The sequence below is a fragment of the Rhineura floridana genome, chromosome 5 (genome assembly GCF_030035675.1).
Source record: "Rhineura floridana isolate rRhiFlo1 chromosome 5, rRhiFlo1.hap2, whole genome shotgun sequence".
Lineage (NCBI taxonomy): Eukaryota > Metazoa > Chordata > Lepidosauria > Squamata > Rhineuridae > Rhineura > Rhineura floridana.
This window is the reverse complement of record NC_084484.1, coordinates 78079081-78101088: the sequence shown is the minus strand read 5'-3', so window position 1 is coordinate 78101088 and position 22008 is coordinate 78079081. Positions and strand designations below refer to the sequence as shown.

Sequence of the window (22008 nt, the reverse complement as noted above, 5' to 3'; positions counted from 1 at the left end):
TTCACCTTAGCCTTAAGACTGTAATTCACAATTAATGAGACTGTAAATTTGCATATGCAGGTTCATCATTCTATAATTGCAACATTTTATTATGAAAATCCTTGACGAGCATTTGTCTTTTGTCTATTACAAAAACCCCTTAGTATCATCTGAAAATGGTTAAATGACTGGTAGTGATTATTATAGTAAGTGAAAAAGTCATTGCAGATCAGACACAAGGGAGGGATAGAGTTTCATATAGTGTTTCCAAACAGCATGCTCCTCAGTACAAATGAGATATCAAGCTGTAGAAAAGTATTTGCGAATCTATCCTTATGCTGTGTCTCATTTTCCACTAGCTTGGTGCTATAATTCACAATGGTGACCACATGGGTTTACTCTCTGGATGACATGTTGCCTTTCCTCCAGCACAATGGGAAGTCAGTTGCTTGTGCTAGTTACACAGTGGTCCATCAGCCAAGTGTAGCAGGAGCATCATATGACTAAAGCACTCTTTTCATGTGTACCCTGCATTCAGTGCTCACTGCCTGAGATCAGACTTCCACAACTGTTTCTTCCACCATATTATTCAAAGCATGCAGCAGTCTTGATTTCACAAATTCTCAGTATGAGTTAGCCTACAGTTTGGATATTTGGTTAAATTTAATTCTCATTGTTCTCATGCTCTGTATCTAATCTATAGTAGATATAGTCTGGGGTTTGTTAATGTAGTGTACTCAGACTATATGTCAGATCCCTGCCACTTGACAGGCAGTCATGTGCAGCTTCTGCTTTTCATATGATTAAATTTTCTGTATGCTACTGCATACTACTTGTGTTTTAAGTTGCATAGAAACAGCTTAATACTATATATTGTGCACATGGCTAACTGATAACAGAGAACTAGTCAACATAGGCATTAATATCAAGGCACTGCCATGGGCCTAAAGGTTATGTCCACTGTTCTCAGAGTATAGTTTCATTTAATCTAGATAGACTATATATGTCAGAAAACAACTGTAGTTCATTTAGGATTGGTACTCTTAGTAATCTCAGAGACTAATTAGACTTTGTGTGAGCAATAAATAAGTAAACAGATACAAATCACTGTGCCCCAATTTTATTAAAGAGCTAGCTAACAAGACCAGTGAAAGGGAGTCAGTGACTCAGTCTATGGAGATGCCCAGGTGGACTGGCATGGACAACTACCCCAAATGCCCTCTGGCTGAATTCATCCGAATTAATCTGTTCCCCTTCTAGGAAGAGAAGGTATTGTATATTAGGTTCCCCACTGAAGCCATTGCAATCACTACAGGTTATACCGTGCCTTCACAAACAAAAAATGCAAACCTTTTCATGAACTGTTCTAGCCTTGTAAGCAACCTGCCATTCCAACCCTGGCATTTGCTCACATTACCCATCACAGCACTGTGTTCTTCTAAATTGGTCTTATGACAAAATAAAATAATGTAGTTTATTAACAGTACTGTTTAACAGATTGTTATATAAGTTCCAAGGGAAACAAAAGACATGACAGACTAAGGGAGCAATCCAAATCCAAGATCCACTGGGATGAACGAATTAGGATCTGGCAGATATCCAGCTGAGCCAGGGTTACACCTGCATAAGTCCTCAACCCTGGCTCACCTGGATATGTGCCGGCGTAAGTCCCTCATCCTTGTTCAGCCAGGGCTCAGCCAAAACCGGCTCATCTGAGGCCACTGTAAGTTCCAGAAAGGGGTGTGGTGGGGGTGGGCCCAGGCAGGTGGGGACATACATTGGATCCTAACTACACTCAACTCAGTAATGTGACCTAGCAACCCAGAGAAATTTACACAGGCATAAAAGGCGTTGTAAAGAACAGCTAAAGTTAGCCAAAGTAAGACGGCTTAACCAGAAAGAATTGTGGGGAATATTTTGCATAGGTTCCTGGGATGATCTGAGCTGGGGAAAATTAGGGCATCTCATACCAGCCAGCTGCAGCTTGTTGTTCTGACAGGGAGGCAGCTGAACCTTATCTACTCTGTTTGGTACCAAGGTCAGGAGGCCTGAATTGCCGTAAATTAGTAGCCCTGCCCTTGCTGTGAACTTTTTGGCTATTCCATCATCAAGAGGTGTCAGGGTTGGTTAATTGGCCTTCTTGCTGTTGCTGGGCAAGACCCCATAAAAAGAGGGGCTATTGTTCAGTTAGTTGTTCCTGTTCCATCTTGACTTACCTATGTGATGTCTTGTGGTATAAGGAGCCAGAAGGGCACCAGGCTCTTATACTTTAGCTTAGGCTAGTAAGTTTTGTTATGTTATCTCTGTGAACCTCTCATTTAATTTGTATGGTTGTTGACTCTGCCTAGTCCTGTTTAAGGGTGTTTTAGGTTAAAGGAAATTATATGCTGCTCTTTTATATGCACTTTTAATATATTTAATAAACTACCTCATATTATTTGGTGTGTGTTACCTGGGGCTGTGGCTCTGAACCCACAACGCTACTAACTACTGATTTGGCTGAAGGCTCTAGAGTAGTGAGTGCAACAATAGCTCTTACTCTTGGGAATCTCTGCCAGTCTAATACGTCCTCTGCATTCCCCTTTCTCAGAGTAGGAGACCAGGTTAAGGGGTGGTGGCAGTCTACCTACCTTACAGGGTTGGTGTTGGGTGTAACTCAGTCCTGATAAGGAGAGGCACAGGGAGTGCCTGCCTGGGGACAACTGCCCAGGGGTGAGGGGGTTGAACCTGGGAGTCTTTGACAGGTGGTGTAACTCAAACTATATTTTAAAGGCTTGTTTTCCCCCTGATTTGTTGTTGTTATATGCCTTCAAGTCGATTACGACTTATGGTAACCGTATGAATCAGTGACCTCCAAGAGCATCTGTCATGAACCATCCTGTTCAGATCTTGTAAGTTCAAGTCTGTGGCTTTCTTTATGGAATCAATCTATCTCTTGTTTGGCCCTCTTTTTCTACTTCCTTCTGTTTTTTCCAGCATTATTGTCTTTTTTAGTGAATCGTGTCTTTTCATTATATGTCCAAAGTTTCATTATTTTAGCTTCTAATGATAGTTCTGGTTTAATTTGTTCTATGACCCAATTATTTTCTTTTTTGCAGTCCATAGTATGCGCAAAGCTCTCCTTCAACATCACATTTCAAATGAATTGTTTTTTCTTCCCTCTGATTAAGGAATGATATTGGCCTAGATATATGCTTTGTCATTGTTCCATTGCATTGCGTTATTTCATACTAATATATAAATGTTCTAAACCTTTCTTCCATGCCATTCCCATCAGCAAGGAACATAAAAAGGAGAAGGAAAATCTATATAAAAGAAAGCAAATATAGTAATTGCCAGTTGCATATTAAGCTTTGTTCATTTTAAAAAGAAATTATTTTCACTTTTTTTTTTTAGCAACACAGAATAAAATATAGTACAAGGGCGTCTCCCTTTCCAGAGTAACTGGTAATTAACTAAAACTGGATTAGAGGATTTCTGAATGAGACATGTCATACTTTTTCTTTTAGCTACTGTACTATGTAGTTTTGACCTAGCTTCTCTCTCACCTTAAATTAGTGCTTAGTATTATGCTAAGTATTGTAGCAGACAGAGGAAATTATGGTAACTAGTTTTATTTCATTATTTAAAGTGTTAACTACTAGTCTATGCCCTATATAACATTTGCTTATGGACGGATAACAGTTATATACATTTTCTTCCATGGAAAGGAACAGTAGTATTTAGATCAGAATCAAGCCTATAAGTAATATAAAACCCCACAAAAAATCCAGCCTTGCTTTCAAACACTTGCTGTTTAGGCTTCACTGCAACACTCCATATTTCTTGCCTTTCATGTATTTCTTCATTTTCCTGAAATCCTGTGATATTGCATTATTACTATTACTACCACCAGCCCTTCACCAGCAGGTCCCAGCATAGGTTATAGCAGTTTAAAATTTAATATTAAAAACAGTTAAAACAAATTACAGTCAGAGAACTAGGGTGGGTCTTGAAGATGTACATGTTAGGTGTCAAAGGCCAGGGTAAAGAGGTGTGTTTTAAGCATTCACTGAAAACTGTACAGTGAATGTGCCAGACACACCTCTGTGGGGAGTGAATTCCACAACTTAGGGGCTACCGCAGAATGCTCTCTCCTAGGCCATCATCCCCAAAACAACTTCTGAAGGCGATAGAACTATCAAGCATGCCCCCTCTGAATTTTCACCCACACTTTCTGTGAACATTCTTGTGTGTGTTTGCTACAATTCACATTTTTGCCAACATAGTTCCAGATTAATGAGTGTAAAATGAAAGTGTGAAACTAGGTGCATACTGATGAGAATCCAGTTTGGTCATCCTAAGGCCAGGGCTTCATTTGAGCCAGTGCTCGAAAAGTGTTTCTGCATGGTGGCTAGTCCATACAATAGGTATAAACTCTGAAAGCTCTGTACCACATGTGCCAGCCAAATCACATGCAGCGTTTTTTCATTAGGACTATCTATCTGGATGTGAATTCCATGACTTTTCAGAAATTGATTCTTGCATGAGATGATAGAGAGAGCAATCCTTTGGGAGAAGGGACTACAATGAAACCTCTGGCCAGCAGACTTAATCCAGCCCCTGGCACTCCTCCTAGGCCACTCCGCCATACCTGTTCTGTTCTATAGCAAGCTGGCCATGCAGGAGATTTCCTCTTCCATAATCAGTTCACTTTGTTTCCTCTCTGTGCACTAAGAAAGGGGAACCCTTTTTCAGCACATAGTGAGAAAATAAAGCCAAGTGGAGATGTAGACAGAATTTCTTGCATGGCCAGGTTTTTGCTTTTCTTCTGGGCACTGAGCAAGGAGCTTTCATTCCTCAGTGCTAGGAAGCCAAGCTGAGAAATGCAGGTGTGTGTGCAGGTAAGAGAGAGAATAGGATGTGTTTATGTGTTGGATTGGGATATGTAGATAGTGTATAGGTGTTTTGGGCCTGCCAACATGGGCCTTTCACCCCACTAGCCACCAGTATGTGGCCGCCAACTACTTTCCCATAAGAGAATTTGGCCCTCAGAGAAAAGGTTCCCCATCCCTGGACTGCATCATATCAGGGGTTACATTTAAAACTAGGAAGAGCCCTGCTAGATCAATCCAAAAGTTTTATCTAGTCCAGCATTTTGTTTCCAGCAGTGGCTAGTCAGGTGGTTTTGGGGAGCATACTGGCAGGCCATGAAAGCAGACACCTTCGCTTCCATGTCCCCAGCATCTACTGTTCATAAGTATACTGCTCTTAATATTTACATAGAAAAAGACAAAGCAAAAAACTTCTTCTTTTTAGGGTCCTTTGTCTCATGTTCTTCTGTACCAGTCTTTTCTATTGTGCAGCAGGTTCAAGAGGCGTTCCACCGTCAGCAACGGGAATAACAGCCAACAAGACCCTGTTTATAAAAGAAAAGGCAACTCAGATCTTCTGATGTCCTGAGAAGCCTTTTAAAAGGCCCACTGATTCACCGGCATATACCAAAACCAAATAGACCGTCCCAGGTAGGCAATTCCACTGCCGGGTAGGCAACCACAATTTTGGAGGAGCATGTCCCTCAAACCCCCATGCGTCTGCTCCCAGGCACTGCGACACTAGACTGAAACTTTATGAGGGAAGATCCCTCCCCCTGAATATCAGGCAACCAGGCCTGTAGCTTCAGGCCAAAAACACTATGACGCCATCATGGGGAAGTGTCCAGTCCAGGGGGAGGGTAAAATAATGTGGAGTGACTCTTGTACCCCTAGTCTGCCTGGAAACAAACCTTGGACCGCAGCATGGCTTGAAGGGAAGTCTGACCTGGCCCCCAAACACCCTCGCCCCCCATCCGGAAGGCTCCAAAATTAAGTGTGAGGGCCGCTACATGCAACTGCTGAGCTTTGAAGCATGATGGTCACAGGGCACCTCCCTGATCAACAATCCCTGGCGGGTCAGGTGAACATGGAGGATGAGGATAAGGGGTATGGGGGTGTGCATGGGCCAGCTGGCCAGCACATGACATATCCCAAGACATCTGAATGGTCCTAAAGGCCCCCTGCCAGCCTACCTTGCGACACACTGACAGACAAGCTACACTCCTACCATCTGTGATGAATTCCAGCACGTGATTCATAGGAATAGGCCACACTTTGCATAGCCGCTGCCAGCCCCTAACTCCCAGGAATCCCCTCCTGCCCTCCGATAGCTGGTGAGCATGCTGGGGCAGCAGATAGGCATATGGCCATCTCTGACTCCCCTCCCCCATCTCCCAGTATGCAGTATGGGACTAGCAGAGTCGGTCCTTCCTCTAACTGAAACACCGTTGACACACCACAGGTTGGCGCAGAAGGCAGCCAAAAACTTTGAACTTGTGGTAAGGCTGTGAAATCCCTGTTATGGCACCATAAACCCCACCGTAGAAGGCCCCCAACACCTGAAGGGCAGAAAGCAAACACCTTCCCCAGCCCCTGAAAACTCCAGGATCTTGATCTGCAACAGTTCAAGCTTTTCCCGGGCAGCCTGCAGCCCTGGGTCCAAAAGTTAATCTTAATACCCTGGAAGGTGAACACTGGGGCAGGATCCTCCATTTCCCCAGCTGCCAAAGGAACCCCCCAGTTCATAGCTACGCTATAAACTGTGCCATCAGGTGCTAACATGCATCCAAAGTCTGCCCTACCCGTGAACTGTAAATCATGAAAGTAGTGCCCCACTGCTTCTGAGCCCTCTCGTCTCCTGACTGTCCCTTCCAAGAAGGGGCTGAAGTGCTCCATGCAAGAATATAGCAGCCCATAGGTAATGCTCTGCTGCATAGTTGACTTAAAGGGCAAAACTCAGCAGCTCAAAATCCACCGTGTGTAACAGCTGGCAGTGCAGGCAGATTAGCTGCCATGCTTGCCCATAAGGCATCACTGACTGACCCCACTTGTATGCCGGATGGTGAATCAGGTAGACTTTGCCCACTGCCACTTTGGGCACTATACGGGGGGGGCACTGAGAGAGCAGAGGTAGGGGATGATGGGAAGGGGCCAATAACCCTGCCCAACTGTATGTCTTCATCAATTGTCCCCTGGACCAGTGCGTCCATATGATCCGGAAAACCGCATAATAAAGAAAAACCACATCATAAAATGAGTCTCCCCATAACTGGGCAGTCTGCAAGCAAGGTCCATAGCCCTCGAGCGTAGCTGGGAAGGGACACTTTTCTTGAGCAGCCTCTGCTGGGGGCTGCTTCCCATTCCTTTGAGGGGCCCTGGCCCCACATATCCTTCTGGCTTGTTTATTTATTTTATTTTATTTAACTTCTATACCGCCCAAAGCCAAAAGGCTCTCTGGGCGGTGTACATAAGAGTAATACAGCAACATAAAATACAAAAACATAGAAATAAATAGCAAACTCAACAGAACAAATAATTAAATAGCATTAAAATACAATAAAATACAATTAAAGTGTACTTAAAACAAGCAAAGACTCACATACATACACACACCAATCTCATTCACACCACACAGCATACATCCGGCGACAATGTCCCACGCTGAAGACTCTCCTCGCGCAGTGAGATTATTTAATATGGATTTTTTCCTATGGTGCTATATTTCTCCATTCCCCACCTATCACAGCTCCCGTTTGTTCCTTTTCTCTCTTTTGATTTAAACATTGTCTGTTAAGTATGACATGGCCTTGTTTTGACCATTTTCATCCATTGTTTCAGTTTCCTTTCTAACAATGGAGTTTTGTACATCTTGTTGTTGTGCCTTTAATAGTAGGTTCGTCTCCAGCAGTTATTAGATGGCACGGAATTGAGCAATGTCATCTTCTAATGTCTGCAGATCAAATGACTCATAAAAGCACAGGACTAGAGGCCTGTAAAAAAGGTGGGCACCTTATCTACAGACCAGTTTGTAAACTAGCTAAAGAGAAGATGCAAGCAAATGTGCAGCCTGCACGTGATTACTGAAAAGAATTCCATTATGTTTAAGTAATTTACTCAGAGAAATATTAATTGGACCAATTCTATGCATACTTACTTATGAGAAAATCCCCCTGAGTGTATTGTTACTTCTTCCCCTGGAAGGGTGCATGTGATTGCACACATACAGCAGAATCCTATGTATGTTTACTCAGAATATCGCAGATTAAATGGGTCTTAGGACAGAGGTTTATGGGACTTAACTGATGGAAAGGTTCATATATTTTTACCTGGGTTCTGAAGAACGTATTTGGGGGGGGGAGAAGCTTGACAGTGAAAAAAGGGGGGATGAGTTCCCTTTGCATTTTGGCGTTGAGGTAGTTTTGGAGGTGAGGTTGCAGCACTAACTGGGGTCCCTACTGGCTCCTGCAGCCTCCTTTCTGTCTCCAGCTGCCACCCACCCTCCTCAAAAAGCCTCTGCTCTTTGTAATTACATTGCATTGCTCCAATCCAAATGGCCGCTACGTTATGACAGAGCATCTTTCTAGGTTATTCTGCAAAACAAGTGGCGGCCACAGGCAGCAGGAGGGTGCGGGAGTGCAGGCAAATTTTTGCCCCTCTTATCTCCTCAAGTTCTCCCTAATTGACTAACCCCTTCTCTGAACTTTCCTGGTTTGCAAAAACAGTGTGGAAGTGGAATGGCCTTCTCAGTACATCCCTTAATAAAAGCATCCCCACAGATGGCTGTCCAGCTGCCCTTGGAATGCCCCCAGTGTCAGATAGCCCATTACCTCTCTAGGTAATTGGTAACTGAAAAGTAACCTTTAGTTTAAACTAAAAATACACTTCAGTATCAAGAAAAGGAGTCTATTCCTATTTTGCTTTCTGTAATGGGAAGGGGACCCCAATAGAAGTATCTCCTGGCCCTAACTGGAGGCGCTGAGGGCTGCACCTGGGGACCCTCTGCATGCAAAGCAGGTGATCTGTTACTGAGCTACAATCCTCCCTCTCCAGGGTCCGAGATCCCTGTAAATGGTGATCATAGCAATACCAGCGCATGAAGTGCATTGGCTCTGTTCCACTGTTGAGCATCTGCAAACAGGTACGAGGTGCATCCTTGGGCATACAGAAGGGACATTTAGGTAGGATAAAATGCCACTTCATGTAGCTGCCCCACTCAGTGCACTAAACACACACACACCACCCGGCTGTACCTGCGTACCTGCGCTGCTACCGCCCAGGCTTTACCTGCGCTGTTACCACCCAGGCGTTAACCTGCGTTATCACCACCCCAGCTTTACCTGTTCTACTATTCTGCTAAAGTCGGCAGTGGGGGCCTGAGACCTGCTTGATCGTCCCTTAGCGCTAGCCACCCCCCCAGCAAGAGCTCACAAAAACAAATTTAAATGTCCTGGCCTGAGTGCCTGCTGCGCCACTCCCCATCGCTGCTGTGCCTCACCGCCGCCACTATTGCGCCTCTCCTGAGAAGATGAGGGATCGCCGCTGCTGCATGCAAAGGCCTAGCCGCCCAATGGGGTCCCACGCCGCTTCCGCTGGCCAGGATCGCGGCTGCTTCTGCTGTCGCCTCCCGGCCTCACTGAGCCACCGGCTTCCCCCCCGAAGCCTCGGAGTCGCTTCTCCCGCCTGTGCCGCGAGGACTCCTTGAAGCCTTACATCCACTGCTGGCCCAGAAAGGCCCTGCCGCCCTAGGGCTCCTCAGCCAGGCCTCGCGCAAGGTCTCCTGTTGTTGCTGCCACCGCCGCAAGACCAGCGCATCAAAGGCCTCGCCGCAGCTGGAAGGCCTCTCGCGCCTCGCCGCAGCAGCAAGGCCGGCCCATCAAAGGCCTCGCCGCGGCTGGAAGGTCTCCCGTGCCTCACCGCCGCTGGAAGGCCTCCCGCGCCTCGCCGCCACCGCCCCTGCAAGGCCGGCGCATCAAAGGCCTCGCCGGGGCTGGAAGGCCTCCCGCGCCTCGCTCGTGCTGGAAGGCTCCCCGCGCCGTGCCTCAGCCACCGCCAAAATTCAAAGGAGGGCGGGAGGCTGGTGGAGTGGCCTTAAATGGCCTTCAGCCGCCCCGCCTCCTTTCTGTGTGTCACGATGGCGCGCCAGCACGCCACGTGCACACACACACACACACCCCTGATGGCGGCCTGGGCTTCGGCTGCGGCCGCAAACTCGCCCCTTTGCCCGGCAAGTACCGGGCACGGAACGGGAATCTTCTGCTGCTGCCTTTTAGTCATTTTTTTGGGGGGGGAGGGGGCTCTGTGACTGAAACTAAGCCCAGGCAGGATAAAAAAATACTTTAAGATGCAGTTCAAAAAGCATGGACGTGGTAGGGCCAACTCGCTTCTCCTGTCAATCCATACTGTGTTTTAAATTGTCTCCTTCCACATTTGATAAGAAATCATTAGGTTGGTTCTTGTCACCATCTAGTTGCATCTTTAGCAGAAAGTCTCAAGTCAGGAAAGCCAAGAACGCACATTAATGGGTGGAAGGGAGTAATGGGCAGAAAGATTCTAAGTGACTCCTAATTGCCAAACCGTGGTTTGCCTTTACATCTGAATTAAGCACTGATTCCATTATAATGTTAATGCATAAATAGAACATAATAATAGTTTCTTTTGTTTTATTTTGCCATTGCATCTCCTGCAGTCTTCATTGAATTCCTTGTCAAACTTTGCAAGTTTCTGTTTCTCACTACAGCAAAGTTTGACCATGAGCAATGGTTTGCTGCATTTTCTCAGAGCAGGAAAGGCTGTTTTTCTTTTTTTTTCTCCAGCATTAATGTTTGTAGAGTCATGTAATGTAAACCAAGTTGTACTGTGGCATATGTTTCCATATTGCTAATAAGGCAGACCATTGAGCCACTGTTGATAAACTTACCAGCAACATTTGATGGGAGAGTGGGATAGGAGCTGCTCAGCCCATCAGCCACAACCACCTCCTCGGTTGGACATTCATGTGTGGGCATCTCGTTCACATAAGCCTACATGCTAAAATTACAAAATGCGTAGGTCCAAATGGAACAGATGATTCTTACGTTTTAAGTGTAATCCTGCTTTCGGAGAGGAGATTTAATGGATTTGCTCATGATCCCCTATCACACATAGCTGCTACGTTCATCAGAACAAGCCCATTGAGAAACTGGATGTTTAGAACAATCTATTTTGAGCAGTTTGAGATGTGATAATGTGGAATAGAAAGTGCAAATTTCATGTGCTCTCTGTTTCCTCACTTTTCTTGTCTGAAATAGAACTTTCATATCTCCACGTTTGAGGTAGGTGGAAATGTGAAAGTTCTAATTTGGAAAAGACAGAGAAGGGCATAAACAGGAAGCATGATACAGATATGCTTCCTGCACTTTCCACATAATTATCATGTCTAAAGATGAGTGTGATGAAAAGAGTATAATTTTTAGTCTTAGAATCTCTGAATCGAAGTGTTTAATGTTTAAAATATGTGCAAATGAGAAGCTACAAACACTTGATGTGAAACTCTAGAACATGTAGATAATCTGTTCATGTGTATAATAAAAACACGCAGTCTTACCACCATATGCAAATATTAATATGGGTGTTGTTTCCAGTAATCCTATTTATGGAATAACGTTACAGCACACTTTGCTTCCTTTTGCATTCTTTTGTGCCCTACTCTGTTTTAGTCTTATATTACTTTGCATAGTTTAAAAATTGGTATGCTGTTGTATTGGCTTAATTAATGATTTGTTTAAAGTCAATTTTGAACATCATTGAGGCCTGCCAGTTTAAGTCTTGTCTGATTTTTCAGTGTGAAATAGATGGGAGGATAAAAGAGCCTCAAAGAGCATTAGCCAGAAATCTACCCTAATTTCACCTTTATTTTTATTTGATTATTTTTTAAAAGTCTAATGACTAGTGAAAGACTCAAATTCACACTCCTAAAATGAGATATGCTTGGTGTGTTGCGTTCTAAAACACTTCAGAGAATGGCAAGGACTTCTAAAGAACTACAGCATTCATGAGTCCTCTGTGTAGTATTAGAGGGAAACGTAGTTGGTTTCAAAAATAAAATCAAACATAGTATTTTGTATTTTATGAGATGTCAAAAACATAAAGTGGTACAGTGTGGTAGAGATGAAATAAGGGGTATTGCGTTCAGTGGGGATCTTAATCTGGACTAAGGACAATACTTCAAACAAAATACAAACACACACACACAAAGAACACCCTGCAATCCTTCTGGCAGATGACATCAGTGTAAAAGCAAATGTATTTAATTGGCAGGATCACCTATTTGCCCTTCAAGCATAAATCAGCTATTTAACTTTTCATACAAACTGCCTGCCAGAAGACAATTTGCTGTTTTGCCACCATGAGTTTTTGTATGCAACCATTTTAGCTAATTAAATCAGTTCATGAGACAAATTTGCCTGACACCTCATAAATTTTGAATTATCTCATTTGAGATCCTGTGCTTTCTCTTAATGAATTCTGAAAAATGGTCTTACCCAATACAAATCTGAACCATATGTGTATTTTCACAATTATTTAAACCAAAGATTTTTAGAAGTGAATCATTCTGTTTTCGTCTTTAAGTTAATATAGCATTTCCCCCTCTGCTATTTATCTTTTTTTCAGGAAAATATCAGTTGTCTTGTCTCAAGAACGTGAACTGCTTAAAATCTCACTTTCCTGCTTAACTGCCCTTGCCTATAGATACAAAAGTAAATAATCCTTTCTCTCTCAAATTACCTCAAGTTGCTACTTTGAGTACTAGAACTCCATTAGTATTTATTGCATCTGACCAAATGCTTTTCACATCATTGGCTTCCATATACTCATTAATCAGTGTTGTTTCTCTTGGGTGTATTCATTTGACAACTCTAACCCACAGTATTTTACCCCAGATGAAATATTTTGGAGTAATTACAAGCATTTAAATGGTCAAGTATTACTACATAACATATACAAGTGATTGTGTCGGGATATTCAAATGTCAGCAGAGGTTTGATCTTTCATATGACTGCACATATAGGAGAACTTCCATGGCACAAAATTATATGTAATTATAAGGTCACCAGGGGGCAATTAACTGACCACTTAAACATCTTAAGGGAATTGTGGCAGGTAAGGTCTGAGTGAATAATGTCAATACTTAATCTTTTTTTTTTTTTAAGTATTGAGCATGCTCTTTTAGAGCAGCAAAAATTTGAATGGTGGTATTTTGTTCATTACTTTTAGAGTCATTGGTGAGAGAAAACAGATTAAAGTGTAATTGTTTATATGTTTACAGACTGTTGGAAAAAGAATACCCACAGCTACAGCAGTTCAGGAGCCGACAAAAATAGAATTGGACAACAAATCAAAGAGTAGGTCTTACTGCTGTTTTTTGCTTTGTTTTCTCTTTGTGCTCAGAGTGTCTAGGCATCTGGGGAAACTTGTCGTACTTTCGTCTCTTAGCAATTTTTAAAATTTCAAAAATTATAAAGAAAATAATACTGCAAGGTTTTGGGCTAAAGATATTGAGAGAAAAGGCATTATGCTTTACAGACTTTAAAACCTGCATTGTCCTTTTATTTTATAACCTGATCTTTACCACAAAATATTGGATTAACTTGCACTTTCAATTCATAGAGAAATCTAATTTGTTTTGTGTTTTTCTCTTAAAACTTATATTTTGCAGATGTGTCTTAGGAAAATACACATACACATCTCTTGCTCTGTGTTTATTTATTTTATTTTATTTCTTATTTAATTTGTATCCCGCCCTTCCTCCCAGCAGGAGCCGAGGGCGGCAAACAAAGCGCTAAAAACACTTTAAAACATCATAAAAACAGATCTTAAAATACATTAAAACAAAAGAGTGTTAAAACCTTTCTTTAAAAAAACTTTTTAAAAGGGTTAAAAACATTATTAAAAAACATATTAAGCAATTCTAACACAGACGCAGACTGGGATAGGTCTCAACCTAAAAGGCTACTTGAAAGAGGAAAGTCTTCAAAAGGTGCCGAAAAGATAGCAGAGATGGCGCCTGTCTAATGTTGTGTTTGAAAATATGCTATTAAATGGTAGATTCCCAGAGAAAATAATATTAGAAGGGTATTTCCAGCACTATGAATAACTGAGCTTAAGAATGGTTGACACTTATAATTGTGTTTAGTTTGCTAGATAGAAAACTACTTTAGCATCTAAATTATTGTCAGTTTCTCATGCTTTAATTATTTCTCATGCTTTAGTTAGACAAGCTTGTTAATTGTAATTATGTTTTTGGAAATTGTTTAATTGTTATTTAAAATGTAGAATTGTTAGTATTGTTTGGTTTTGAATATGGACTTTGTATTGCATTTCTTACATCCACTCCTTTTCTTGGGATATGTAAACCGCTTAGAGATTTCTATTGCAATATGGTATATAAATCAATTAAATAAATAAAATAAAATAGATTATTTCTTGAAAAGCCTGGAAGGATGGGAGACTGAAATTACATGGGGAAGGTCCTTTTTCTTTATTGTACAATTCAGTCCTTCCATCTTCCTTTCAGATGGGAAAGGTAAGCAAAGAGACACTGATCACACCTCTGTGTGTTTCTCTCTCTGATCTCTTGGCAGTCTGAGAAGAGATCTCAACAATGCAGACCTGAATGTAGATCAGGAGCATTTTCCAGATCAGGGTTCCATGGCTGCATGGAGAGATGATTTCTTTTTCTTCAAAATGAAAAGTAGCCAATTTAAGCATTTTTTTTAAAAGCATGAATAACATAACCCACAGTTTGGCCTTAAAAGAACCATTCTACAAGTATTACATCCATTAAACTGACAATCCGCCTTTCGGATGTACACCTTAATGTGGTGAGGCGGTTTGAGAGACTCCTAGCAGGGGCACCCAAGGCAGAATGGTCAAAGCTGAGACACCAGACTAAGATGCGTCCAAACTCAGAGGAAGGCAATGGTAAACCACCTCTGAATACCTGTTACCACAAAAACCCTATGAACAGAGTATCCAAAATGCAACACGAGATAGTGCTGGAAGATGTGACCCCTAGGTCAGAAGGCACTCAGTGAGCTCCTGGGGAAGAACAAAGGACAAGTACGAGTAGCGCTGTGACTAATGATGCGGCTGGGTCAAAGCCAAAAGGAAGCCCAGAGACTGATGTGCACAGATGCAAAAGGAGAGTCCAGAGTTTTACGACGCACACAATATGTCCTATTCAGAGCGGGATTCACAAGGCTGAGAAACAGGTGCAATTAAATCTTGTTTTATTAAAGTAATGGATACATCAAAAGCAGTGCACTTCATAGAAACCTCTAAGCTAGCTCACTAGAATTCCCTAACTGCACTCTAGACATGCTCTGCAACGTGTGAAGAAAGTTGACTCAGCAGCTCAACCCAGAGAGCTGCAGTCTTAAGTAGAGAAAGTTTTAGGTTGTAATCTGACTCCTTCGCAAGTTCTGTCCTGTCGGCTTCTCGCGGCATTGAGAGCGGGGTGATGGGGGGCATGCTTCCAACGGCTCATCTGAAAGAACTGTCTCCTTAGCAACCGGCTTGAGGTCATGGGGCGGTGATGTGCTTGAAGCATCCCGAGAGCTGCTTGGTAAAGGGGGAGTTAACGCGCCCTCTGAAACACCTTCCAAAGGCTCATCCAACCTGTCTGGGGGCGGCACGCTCTCCTCTTCGGAGACCGCACCATCCATGGGAACTGGCCCGGACTCAACCTCCCTCCCCCTCCCAAGGTCTTGCTGAGACTCAACAACTCCTGGGTCTTCTGCGCCTTCCGACAGCTGGGAAACCTGAAACTCATGTCTTCCCCCTCCCTGGCCCTCGTGGGGGAGCGGAGGTTCAACATCATCCCCCCTTCTGTGCATTAACCCTTCCCACCCCGAGGTCTGGGCTTCTCTGGATACGCCTCATGGAAGTCTCTCACCAAATCTGGGGCGTGCACATCCTCCACCATTTCCCACGAACGTTCCAACAGATATGAACGTTCCAACAGATACGAATGTTCCAACAGATATACCCCTTCCAATGGATCAGGTACTGAAGTCTCCCGTGGTGCTTCCGGGAGTCCAATATCTGTCCTAACCTCGTGCTCCTTCTCTCCATCCACCAACAGAGGAGGGGCTGGCTTGATCCGTGGCTGATGGGGGTCAGGAGTAGCGCCCGATGAAACACCGGGTGCATCTTGAAGGTGGGAGGCAGTTTGAGTCTGTAAGCCATCAAGGCTGGGTCGTTGTAATCCATTTCTTGAGATAGAACGCGAAAGGCATTGGTATATGCCCCCACTGAGCCTCTTCCCGGTCTTAGGATTCCTACTTGGTGGGCCACCATCTCCTTCCTCTGTGGATCCCGGAACATCTCCGCCATCATGTCCTTAAAGGCAACAAACTGTCACAGTATTGGGTCATTGCGAATCAAATACGGGGTGGCCCACTTGGCTGCCTCTCCTTCCTTGGCCCACAATATATGGAAGCATTCAATATACATCCTAATTCCAAAGAAAGGGGATCCCAGGGAATGCAGTAATTATCGAACTATTGCTTTAATATCTCATGCAAGTAAAGTAATGCTCAAGATTCTACAACAAAAGCTCTTGCATATATGGAGCAAGAAATGCCAGATGTCCAAGCTGGGTTTAGAAAGGGAAGAGGTATCAGAGATCATATTGCAAACATATGTTGGATAATGGAATGGAGCAAGGAATTTCAGAAGAAAATCACTCTGTGCTTTATAGATTACAGCAAAGCCTTGGACTGTGTAGATCATGAAAAACTATGGAATGCTTTAAAAGAAATGGGGGTGCCACAGCATCTGATTGTCCTGATGTGCAACCTATACTTTGAACAAGAGGCTACTGTAAGAACAGAATGTGGAGAAACCAGTTGGTTCCCCATCAAAAAGTGTGTGAGACAGGGGTGTATTTTATCACCCTATTTGTTTAATCTATGCACAGAACATATCATACAGAAAGTGGGATTGGGCCAAGATGAAGGAGGTGTGAAAATTGGAGGGAGAAATATCAATAATTTAAGATATGCAGACGATACCATACTACTAGCAGAAACCAGTAATGATTTGAAACGAATGCTGATGAAAGTGAAAGAGAAAAGCACAAAAGCAGGACTACAACTGAATGTCAAAAAGACTAAAGTACTGACAACAGAAGATTTCTGTAACTTTAAAGTTGACAATGAGGACGTTGAACTTGTTAAGGATTATCAATACCTCGGCACAGTCATTAACCAAAATGGAGACTATAGTCAAGAAATCAGAGGGCGGCTAGGACTGGGGAGGGCAGCTATGAGAGAACTAGAAAAGGTCCTCAAATGCAAAGATGTATCGCTGAACACTAAAGTCAGGATCGTTCAGACCATGGTTTTCCCGATCTCTATGTATGGATGTGAAAGTTGGACAGTGAAAAAAGCCGATAAAAGAAAAATCAACTCATTTGAAATGTGGTGTTGGAGGAGAGCTTTGCGCATACCATGGACTGTGAAAAAGACAAATAATTGGGTGTTAGAACAAATTAAACCAGAACTAGCACTAGAAGCTAAAATGATGAAACTGAGGTTATCATAGTTTGGACACATAATGAGAAGACATGATTCATTAGAAAAGACAATAATGCTGGGAAAAACAGAAGGAAGTAGGAAAAGAGGAAGACCAAACAAGAGATGGATTGATTCCATAAAGGAAGCCACAGACCTGAACTTGCAAGATCTGAACAGGGTGGTTCCTGACAGATGCTCTTGAAGGTCACTGATTCATAGGGTCACCACAAGTCGTAATCAACTTGAAGGCACATAACAACTGACAATATTCTCAACTGTTTTACAAATAGAACATGTCTTTATAATATTTCATTTAGAATTTCTAGATAGCACATTCTTCAGTTTGGAAAATCTGTTTAAACCAGCTGTATAATCACTTGAAGAAATGGCAAGTAGTAGGTACTTGTTGTGGGAATATTTGCATAAATTAACCACACTGACTACTGAGATTAGATTTCCCACATTGTGTCAGTCTTCCATGGATAGGATGTTCCGGGAGTTCAGCTTTGTCTGACTTCCAGCTATTTATATGAATTGTATTTTTGCAATTAATTTCAGAATTGGCACATAGGCAGTTTGATCTTGCTGCATCTTACCCTTCCTTCAATTTGTTCACATGATTCTCCCTCTTCTGCTTCCTGCTAAAAGCATATATCTGCATTTTCATCATAAGGCTCATTTGAGCCCTATTTAACAGACGAGATACTTAAGCAAAAATCTTTTTAGAATATTGACAGGTACACTAAACTCTCTCCTAAGCCATTGTGTTTTATGCTCACCAGCCCTTGGACATTTTGTAGTTGTTCAGAAGGGAATGTATGTACATTGCTGCTTGTACAAAGTAATACTTTAGGGCATAGCCAATGCTCTGTCCACTAGCACAATAGCCCCTGTGTTAGTAGATAGCAAAGGTTAAACATTCAACAAAGGAATCAAATGCAACAGATGTGCTAGCAGAAGCTTGTTGTGCAACTGCTGGTTCTTGTGTGATCAGCTGGTAATGTATTTGTGTTTTCCCTTACGCAACCATGTTCCAACAATACAATAAGCTAAATGACTTTAATGTAGCACTACACTGGATACAACCCTTAATTTTTAAAAATTCACTAATTGGCAAAAAAAACCTTGTGGTTTAAGAGTATACCTATAGCCAAGAGATATTTCTATCAAACTTTAAAAAGTAGGGAAATTGGGCAGCTGTAGAGAATGCACCAGGGGAGCAGGAGTCCTCTCTGAGATATTGTACTGCCCTACAAATTTGTCAAAATGCAAACACAATTTGAGTTGGTCTTTCACAGTCCAATCCACTTGCTGTGTAGCTTGGAAGAATTTGGTAACATGGGGGAGGGGAGGAGGAAGGGAGAGGAGAGGGGAAGGAGGGGAAAAGCAGTTCTGATCATTTGCATGCTTATTGAGTTCAGTGGGATTTACTCCTATGCAATGATGGTTATCATAGGAAAAACTGACCATGGGGGAGGGGGAGGGGGAAAGGGAAGGAGCGTATTGGAGGGAACAAAGGAAGGGGGAGGGGAGGGCAGGTTTGATCATTTGCATGCTTATAGAGTTCAATGGCATTTACTTCCCTGTAATCATGCTTAAGATAGGTAAAACTGACCATGGGGATGAGGAAGGGGAGCGGGAGGAGGGGGAAAGGGAAGGAGGGGATTTGAAGGGGAAGGGGATGGGTAGGGAGGGGCAAAAGAAGGTGGAGGGAAGGGGCAAGAGGGGGGTTAGGAGGAAGGAAAAGGGAGGGTGGGTTTGATCATTTGCATACATTTTGAGTTCAGTGGAATTTATTCTGTGCGATCATGTTTGAAAATGGAAATGGACTGCCTTCAAGTCAATCCCGACTTATGTTGACCCTATGAATAGGGTTTTCATGGTAAACGGTATTCAGAGGTAGTTTTCCCATTGCCTTCCTCTGAAGCTGAGAGACAGCGACTGGCCCAAGGTCACTCAGTCTGCTTCATGGCTGTGTGGGAATTCAAACCCTGGTCTCCCAGGTCATAGTCCAACACTGACCTGGGGGAGGGGCAGGAAGGGGGGAAGAGGAGATTGGGTGGGTGGGCACTGGGCAGAAGGGAAGCCCCTTTCCTTTTTAAAAGGAAAACATTGTGAACAGTATCATTGCTTTTCAGGGTTTACCCCACCTTTTTATTCTACAGCAGGCGTATGTAGCCTCCCACCCATATTTAAACCACATCCACACCAGGCCTTTATTTCACTTTAGACAGTCATGGCTTCTCTCAAAGAATCCTGGGAAGTGTAGTTAGTGAAGGGTGCTGAGAGTTGCTAGGAGACACCCAGTTCCCCTCACAGACTTCAATCAGAGTGGCTGACTGTTAAACCAGTCCGGCCACTGAAGCTCTCTCAGAGGAACATGAGTCTCATCTCAACACCCTTCACAAACTACACTTCCCAAGATTCTCTGAGGGAAGCCATGACTGTTTTAAGTGAAATCAAAGTCTGGTGTGGGTGTGGCCCCTTGATTAGCCAAGCCCAGCAGTTGTGAGGGTTTTAGAACTCTGACAGTTGGTTCTTACTGAGCATGCCCGCCCTTATCATAGGCTTCCAGCCAAAATTTCTTAAATTAATTAAAAATCAGCCAGGCATGTTTTAAACTTTTAAACTGCAGACGGTGAAGGTCAGAGTATGGGGCAAGGTCAGTATTAGGATTACAGGTACTCTGTGAACATGGCTGATTTTTAATGAATTTCAACAGATTATGAAAACTCAGAGAAAAAAGTCCAAAAGGGCTCTGGAGGTTTTTTTCTCTCTTTTTACACTTTGAACTGTCTATTCTCTCTGACTGTTTTGTGTATCATCATGAAAATTGAGAGGATTGTTAAGGAAGCATTTTTGGGTTCAGAACTATATGTTTTGTAAGGTTTTGTTTTGAAATGAGCTTATGAGAAGCATCAGAATGGCATGGGGGGTATTTTCAATTTAACATTGCGGAATGTGAAAAATCCCCGCTGGCTATAGTGTACAGCCACTCTTGTGGCTGAATAATAAAATTCAGTGAGATTTCAGGAAAAATACTACTTTCACATAGTTTCAGATAAGATTTCAAGGATGGTAAAGAAACTTTGTTTAAATTGGGTTAAGGAACCTTTTACAGTCCTGGGGTTATATTCTGAGGTCCATATGCTAGTGATGGGTGCAGCCAGAGGCGAAAGTAGGCAGAACATTAAATGTGAATTTTACCTTTGTACAGTAGGCTAGTTTCTTCACACTTGAACATTCCTCTTTCTCCTCTATCCAGACAAGCAAGTAGCATTTATCAGAGTTATAGGATACATTCCAACTAGGCAAAGGAGGGTGCAGAGCAGGGCTGGTGAGGGTTGTGGCCTAGGAAGAGTCCTGTGGGCCAGAGAGAGAGGCCTGAAGAGCTACATTTGGCCTCTGGGCCTAAGGGTCCCTAATTTCTGGTTTTAACAAATCACATGTGCACCACAGCATTATTCTACAAACTCTAAAAATGCAAACCTCAAGAATGGCAACGCCACTCCATGACCAAGACAAGTGAAATTGGAACTGCTTACTTCTGGAGAAAATTTGGAAGAGAAGAAATTCATAAGCTTCCTACTGAATATGTTGTGTTGAATTCCTTGATGATGAAAGTAAAAATTCTTGAGGGAATGGTAAAAAAATAATACTCTACAGGAAGTAGGACTTCTAAAATAATTTATCTTGTTTATATTTCATTCTAAATATAAGTCTGAATTCCTATATATCCAGAAAATGCCAGAGATGCAAATTCCTCTAAATATTCCTCAACGATCTTGTTCACATCAGATTTTACTATGTTTGCAGCTGTTTGTGTTTCCATGTAATTTGCATAGCCAACAGGAAGTTCCTTCAAAAAACATTGGTCTCAATGTTTTCACCTTGTAAATTCAGATTTATGGGAATAATCCAAAAAGTTGGGGGAAATCAGGCTGCAAACCGCTCCATTCCGGGTTGCAAATAATTTCTTTCAGTGTTTTGGGGTGGGCAAATCAATTTCTCCCCTTTCTATGCCGACTACTTCCTCTATGCTTTCATTTCTTTTTTAGCTGTGCTCATAATTATTTCTGGTGTGGTCCCAAAATGATTTTTTTCTTCTGCACAAGCAAACCACATTAAAAATTTATTCACCAGATATATTGGGCAGCAATCTGAAAAGTGTGTGCTGAGAATTTACAATTGCTTTCATTTCTTTTTCACCCTGCTAGTTAGGATGTCGGGAGCTTAACCGTTTCTCCCTCTCCCTCTCCCCCTCCCTCGCTCCCTCTCCCCCTCGCTCCCTCGCTCCCTCTCCCCCTCGCTCCCTCTCCCCCTCGCTCCCTCGCTCCCTCTCCCCCTCGCTCCCTCTCCCCCTCGCTCCCTCGCTCCCTCTCCCCCTCGCTCCCTCTCCCCCTCGCTCCCGCTCCCTCTCCCCCTCGCTCCCGCTCCCTCTCCCCCTCGCTCCCGCTCCCTCTCCCCCTCGCTCCCGCTCCCTCTCCCCCTCGCTCCCGCTCCCTCTCCCCCTCTCCCCCTCGCTCCCGCTCCCTCTCCCCCTCGCTCCCTCTCCCCCTCGCTCCCTCTCCCTCTCCCTCCCTCTCCCTCTCCCTCTCTCTCCCTCCCCCTCTCCCCCT

At 43.2% G+C, this 22008-nt stretch overlaps 1 protein-coding gene across 7 annotated transcripts in view; it reads left to right on the top strand.

The window, feature by feature from the left end:
- The window catches only part of SH3KBP1 (SH3 domain containing kinase binding protein 1), a 352368-nt gene that overhangs the window by 231789 nt on the left and 98571 nt on the right, over positions 1-22008 (top strand). For 6 of the 7 annotated variants that reach the window (XM_061627260.1, XM_061627259.1, XM_061627261.1 and 3 more), the window contains one exon: positions 13138-13213. The exons of the other annotated variant lie outside the window; for it this stretch is intronic. In XM_061627260.1, the coding sequence (XP_061483244.1) occupies positions 13138-13213 (76 nt within the window). The remainder of the gene's footprint in view (positions 1-13137; positions 13214-22008) is intronic. 7 annotated transcript variants of the gene reach the window in all.